The sequence below is a fragment of the Berghia stephanieae genome, chromosome 10, assembly GCF_034508935.2.
Source record: "Berghia stephanieae isolate SIO BIC M18660-M18661 chromosome 10, UCSD_Bste_1.3, whole genome shotgun sequence".
NCBI classification, from domain to species: Eukaryota; Metazoa; Mollusca; class Gastropoda; order Nudibranchia; family Aeolidiidae; genus Berghia; species Berghia stephanieae.
In genome coordinates, this window is record NC_088369.1 from 19,353,326 (window position 1) to 19,360,825 (window position 7,500).

Genomic DNA, 7,500 nt, shown 5'->3' on the forward strand with positions numbered 1-7,500 from the left:
ATAAAACGCGGATGGCAAAAAACAATAACAAAGACCTGAGAGACGTCATCTTTGAACTATCTATAACGGATCAACACACAAAACTGTGTGTAACCATGAACGTTTATAGTCTGGTTAATACAGTTTGGTGAGCACTACTCATAAATGCGGATGGCAAAAAACAATAACAACTATCTATAGATAGAATGAAGTTGACGTCACTAGAGTCTTTGTTATTGGTTTTTGTCATCCGCGTGTATGAGTAATTATCACTAAACTGTATTGAACTAACTAGAAACGTTTAAGGTTACACACATATAGATAGTATACGCTTGGCTTAGAAGCTCACAACATTGCCAGCCAGAAGTATAACGGACCACCACACAAAAATACGTGTGAACTTGAAAGTTTTTAGTGTGGTTAATACCGTTTACTGAGAATTACTCATAAACGCGGATGGCAAAAATAAAAAAAACCCAGAACAAAAAAAAATTACAAACTTAAAAAAATAAAAATTGTGATGTCAAATTATCGAGCTTAAGATTTCACTAAAATTAAATTTTAATAGAAAAGAATTTGTTATTTAAATATTTTTGAAAACGTCTTTTATTCAGAGATGACGAAATCGGAATCAATTGAGGGGTAGAATAAAAGATTTCTTACACTGATCTTACGTTTTGGGATTCGAACTTATTCTCAACGCGAACTCGCAAGCTTGTGTAGCCTTTGGGAACGCGTCCGCAATAGGATTCAATAGTCGTAACGTCATTCCTTCCTAATGACGCATGGTAACTTAGTAAAACTGGCCCTAAACTATCGGAACAATGGCGGACGCCCGTATGAAATATTTCTCCGGCGAGCATAAAAGCGTAGAGTGGGAAAAAAACATAAATTTGATCATGTTTTGACTTTTACACATTCTGATCACAAGGCATATGAAAAGTTCTAGCCAGCATCAAGAATAAAAAGTAATGATTTTCTTTGTTTAGAACCAAGATGGCCGCCGTTGCCGGGCGGCGTGACATCAGACTACTGAATCCAATTTGAAAAAGCAAGCGTGTAAGAATCGTACATCTGTGTTATGGTGTGTACTGTATGGATTGACACACCAAAATACATAATTGTAACTTTATGAGAAAACGAACATATTTATATTGTTGCAAATAAACAAGAAATGAATAACTTAATTATTACTTTTGATGATGATGAAGATGATCATGCCGGTGACGACGACGGCGATGTTGATGATGATGATGATTATGATGATGGTGATGATGATGATGATGATAATGATGATGATGATTATGATGATGATGATGATTATGATGATGACGACGACGACAACGATGATGATGATGATGATGATGATGATGATGATGATGATGATGATGATGATTATGATGATGACGACGACGACAACGATGATGATGATGATGATGATGATGATGATGATGATGATTATGATGATGACGACGACGACAACGATGATGATGATGATGATGATGATGACGACGACGACGATGATGATGATGATGATAATGATGATGATGATGATGGTGATGGTGATGATGATGATCATGATGATGATTATGATATTTCAAAATAGGTATGGAGAGTAGAATTCCAAATATACAAGTCAATCGGTTATATAGAGAGGATGAAATTCAATGCGATACCATCATTCACACTGACGGCTCAGTGTTGGTATTGAGAAGGATGAAACGACCATTCATTCCAGCATGGACACTAAATGGCCGTCAATTTCACTCATTGTGCAAATGACAGAACAGATCAATTCTTGTATCACGGGCTTAATAAATGCTCCATAAAAAAACACATTTTTCTTTTTTTAAATTGTATTCGAACCTTGGTATATTATAATTCCTCAAAGGAAGGCATTCAAAGCCATTAGGTCCATAGAGACGGAGTTTTCCCCGGTGTCCATTGCGTGAGAACGGACAATAGCTTGTCCATTGCTAAGTATTTTTGATGAGATCTAACAAACGTGGCTACCTAATTACTGCTGGGTAGGTGGACAGAGGGGGGGGGGGGTCAGAAAAAAAAATCTTGACTGCACCCGGGATTTTTTTTTTTTAAAATAAAAAAATTGAGCTTTTATATAGCGCAATATCCACTAAAATGTGCTAAAAGCGCTTTACAAGAGGTCCCTGGTCAACAGCAACATTTAATATGTAGGACGGGACATGACGCCTGTCAGGCGATATTACAATTTTTCGGACAAAGACAACGCTGTTAACGGCCAGGTACTCATTCTACACCTTGAGTACGGTGAGAGAATGTGAGTAAAGAGCCTTTTCCAAGGACTCAACTATGCGCCGAGCGAGGCTCGAACCCAGGACCTTCCGATCCGAAAGCGAGTGTCATACCACTAGACCACATAACCGCACAGATCTCGGTCCCTTTACGTTTGAAGCGAGAGCGCTACCAACTAAGCTATCCGAACCTTCATATTCATGAACCCTCGTGACTATATAAATTTATTTTTGCTCACTTGTTTTCTTTTCTCATTTTCTTTAACAGTAAAACCCTCTCATCGACGCCGTCCAATTCCTCCCCATCCATCGAAGGCAACATCCTCCCAGCAGCTTCTGTAATCACAACTAACAACAACAAACAAAATATCATTAACGAAAATCTTCTCCAAGGAGACATCAATAGGGAAGGCAAAATCTTCACCGAAGCCAAATTCCCTAAGCCCACAGTTGGGCACCGCCAAAGTCTGCACGATTCTCTCGACCAGCAGATCATTTCAGATAAATCCACTCTTAGAAATAACGACCAAATCGCCAGAGAATCGCCCAAGGATAATTCACATACGGATTTCAAATCGATACGAACTCACAAAAACCCAAATGTTTGGGAAAAGCCCTATAATTCCAAAGGCAAAGGAACAGCAGCGTTCAGTGACACTCATTTGGTCACGAAAAAAAGTGCCTCGGGACCTGGTATCGGTTCATTTAATGACCAAACCGATTACAATCACATAATACCGGATTCGGATATCAAGGATTTAGATACTCTCGGATACCAAAAGCAACTCAGCGCAGGTCGTGACGGATACATAAATGACCAGAATAAGGGATATGAAAAACGATATTTAGACCATATAGACAATGCATTGATAAAGAAAAATACATTAGTTAATAAACGTTATCTTGATGATTTGGGAAGTTCCTTCGTGAAGAAAAATACGATAGCAAATAAAAGATATTTAGACGATTTGGGAAGCTCTTTTGTAAAGAAAAACTATATTGATGATTTGGGAAGCTCTTTCGTAAAGAAAAATTATATTGATGATTTGGGAAGCTCTTTCGTAAAGAAAAACTATATTGATGATTTGGGAAGCTCTTTCGTAAAGAAAAACTATATTGATGATTTGGGAAGCTCTTTTGTAAAGAAAAACTATATTGATGATTTGGGAAGCTCTTTTGTAAAGAAAAACTATATTGATGATTTGGGAAGCTCTTTTGTAAAGAAAAACTATATTGATGATTTGGGAAGCTCTTTTGTAAAGAAAAACTATATTGATGATTTGGGAAGCTCTTTCGTAAAGAAAAACTATATTGATGATTTGGGAAGCTCTTTCGTAAAGAAAAACACAATTGCAGAAAAGCGGTACCTCGACGATTTGGGAAGTTCATTTGTGAAGAAAAATTATATTGACGATTTAGGAAGTTCGTTTGTTAAAAAAAGCTATCTTGACGACATAGGAAGTTCATTTGTGAAGAAAAACGCAAACAATGAAAAGAGATACCTTGACGATCTTGGAAGTTCATTTGTTAAAAAAGATTCTAATACTGAAAAACGTTATCTGGATGACTTAGGAAGTTCATTTGTCAAGAAAGATAAGGATGGTCATAAACGGTATTTAGACGATTTAGGAAGCTCATTTGTCAAGAAAGATAAGGATGGTCATAAACGGTATTTAGACGATTTAGGAAGCTCATTTGTCAAGAAAGATAAGGATGGTCATAAACGGTATTTAGACGATTTAGGAAGCTCATTTGTCAAGAAAGATAAGGATGGTCAAAAACGATATTTAGACGATTTAGGAAGTTCATTTGTCAAGAAAAGTGACGATCCTGAAAAAAGATATTTAGATGATTTAGGAAGTTCATTTGTCAAGAAAAATGACAATGCTGAAAAACGTTATTTAGATGACTTAGGAAGTTCATTTATCAAGAAAAGTGACAATGCTGAAAAAAGATATTTAGATGATTTAGGAAGTTCATTTGTCAAGAAAAATGAAAATGCTGAAAAACGGTATTTAGACGATTTAGGAAGTTCATTTGTCAAGAAAAAAGACAATTCTGAAAAAAGATACTTAGATGATTTGAGAAGTTCATTTGTCAAGAAAAATGACAATGCTGAAAAACGGTATTCAGACGATTTGGGAAGTTCATTTGCCAAAAAAAATTCCAACAACGACAAGCGATATCTCGACGATTTAGGTAGCGCATTTGTCAAGAAAAAGTCTAATACCGATAAGCGTTATTTAGACGATCTAGGCAGCGCTTTTGTCAAAAGGAAATATTTGAATAACCACGACGGTGCAAAAGACCTACAGCAACAACACCCAATGAAATCAATAAACCCTCAAGGAGAAAATGCCCTGAAGCAGAAACGTTATTTGGATGATATTGGGAGGTCTTTCGTTAAGAAAAATGCACTGAAACGCTATATTAAGGAGTTGACGTTATTGATGAAAAGAAATTCCCAGCATTATAATTCATACAAACTGTTTTCTAGTCACCCGTACGCCATTGTAGGCCATTCGTATCAAGGAGATACTAGATATGGGAATCATCTTCCAAAAGACAAGTTCGGTAACTCTAATCGAGACAAACGGATGATGGAACCGACAGACGACATGTTGGATGGATCACGTGACGTAACGCAAACAGGTAACTATAATAATGTATTTACATATTTTATTATTATAATACCCGATCCCGTTTTTGTCTATCATTTCTTTAGTGACGTAAGCATGCATGACAAATCTATAAATGCACAAGCATGAGTCATTAGTCGTACTTTATGATCTGCGCAAACAGTCGTGACGTAATAACACAATTAGATAAATTGAGAGAGAGAGAGAGAGAGAGAGAGAGAGAGAGAGAGAGAGAGAGATAGATAGAGAGAGAGAGAGAGAGAGAAAGAAGAAAGAAAAAAGAAAGAGAGAGAGAAAGAGAGAGAGATAGAGAGAGAGAGAGAAGAAGATAGATAGAGAGAGAGAGAAGAGAGAGAAGAGAGAGAGAAGAGAGAGATGAGAGAAGATAGAAGAGAGTAGAGTAGAGAGAGAGAGAGAGAGAGAGAGAGAGAGAGAGAGAGAGAGAGAGAGATTGAGACTCAATTGTTTTCCCATCATTCCCCTTCCTTTCAACGAATTCCATATTTTATGAATGTTTTGGATGAGAAGGGATGTAATGATAAGTTAAAATCACATTTATTGAGTTATCAACACTCGTTTTAATTAAAGATTTTTACTCGACATGCTCGTGAAAATCTTAAATTAATTCTTTTGTTTATCACAGTATTTTATGATAGTCCTAGGGTCCTGATAGCTCAGTTGGTAGAGCACTCGCTTCGCAATCAAAGGGATCGAGATCGATCCCAAGTGCAGTCGAGATTTTTCTTCTGACTCCCCCTTCTCCCCTTGTCCACCCAGCAGTGATTGGGTAGCTGGGTCTGTTAGATCTGGCGGAAAGCACTTTGATATAGACTAGCGTCCTGTTCAAAGCGTAGCAAACAATTGCTATTGTCAGTTTCACGCTACAGAAACCGGGATAAACTCCGGCTCCATGGGTCTATGTGTGGCTATGTTGTCTTGTGGTATGACACCCGCTTTCGGATCAGAAGGTCCTGGGTTCGAGCCTCACTCGGCGCATAGTTGAGTCCTTGGAAAAAACTCTTTATTCACATTCTCTCACCGTACTCAGGTGTAAAACGATTACCTGGCCGTTAACAGCGTTGTCTCTGTCCGAAAAATTTATAATATCGCCTAACAGTTTTGCTGTTGCCCAGGGACCCCTTGTAAAGCGCTTTGAGCACGTTTAGTGGATATTGCGCTATATAAAAGCTCAAAGCTCAATTTCAAGACTTCATTGGCTTCCTGTTGAGAAGCGAATAATTTAAATATTGCTACTATGGCTTATAAATCTTGACACACTTGATCCCCTTGTATAGATAGTATGCGCTTGGCTAAGAAGCTAACATTGCCATCCGGAAGTATAACGGACCAACACACAAAACTGTGTTTATCCATGAACGTTTATAGTCAGGTTAATACAGTTCAGTGAGCATTACTCATAAACGCGGATGGCAAAAAACAATAACAAAGACCTGAGTGACGTCATCTTCGAACTATCTATATTAACAATCTTTTAGAGGTATATCCTGTAGTCTCGTCATGTATATCCTCCAACAAGAACCTTGAGATCGAGTGATGACACGCTCAAATTGGTGGTGAGGTCAAAGGGACTTCGTAATACTCTTCAACAGTCGTAACGTCACTGCCTTCCTAATGACACATGGTAACTTAGTAACACTGGCTCTAAACTATCGGAACAATGGCGGACGCCCATATGAAATATTTCTCCGGCGAGCATAAAAGCGTATCCAGAGGAACCCCCCCCCCCCCCCCCCATAAATTTGATGTTTTGACTTTTACACATTCTGATTACAAGGCATATGAAAAGTTCTAGCCAGCATGAAGAATAAAAAGTAATGATTTTCTTTGTTTAGAACCAAGATGGCCGCCGTTGCCGGGCGGCGTGACATAAGACTATTGAATCGTATTCTGGCACTCAATCGTTTCAATATGTTTCAACAGTTGTGACGTCACTTCCCCCGTAGTAACGCAGTGTCATTGAAAAATACAGTTATTATTCTGCAAGAGTGTGCTATTGTTCTCTTCTGAGTTCTAAGAAATTTGTGTTGATTTTGTCTCAAAGTCAAGACAATAAAATTATTATTCGTGACAACTTTTCTTCTTCTTGGTGTCCTCGACAATACGCTTCAACAGTCGTGACGTCACTTTCCTCGTTATGACGCATGGTAACTTAGTAACTGACTCTAAACTATCGGAACAATGGCGGACGCCCTTATGAAATATTTCTGCTCCGACGAGCATAAAAGTGTATCCAGAGGAGAAAAACATAAATCTGACCATGTTTTGAATGTTATACATTCTGATCACAAGATAAGTGAAAAAGTTGTAGCCAGCATGAAGAACAAAAAGTACCGATTTTCTTGGTTTAGAACCAAGCTGCTTGTTGCTGGGCGACGTGACATCAGACTATTGAATCCTATTTGTCGCCTCTCAATGTTGAAATTCCCTACCAGCATCCCTTAGGTTATCCTCGTCTCCTTCAATTATTTAAAGCTCATCTAAAAACCCATACAGTTGTTTCAGATGTCATCAATTAATTAATGATCTGATGTTTGTGTATTTGTATATCTCTCCCCATGTCAATGTAAAGCGCTTGGTAGGTACCTTTT

At 37.9% G+C, this 7,500-nt stretch overlaps 1 protein-coding gene across 2 annotated transcripts in view; it reads left to right on the top strand.

The window, feature by feature from the left end:
* The window catches only part of LOC144980769 (uncharacterized), a 304,724-nt gene that overhangs the window by 279,338 nt on the left and 17,886 nt on the right, over positions 1-7,500 (top strand). For both annotated transcript variants that reach the window (XM_078928550.1, XM_078928549.1), the window contains exon 4: positions 2,521-4,904. In XM_078928550.1, coding sequence (XP_078784676.1) covers positions 2,521-4,904 — 2,384 coding nt within the window. The remainder of the gene's footprint in view (positions 1-2,520; positions 4,905-7,500) is intronic.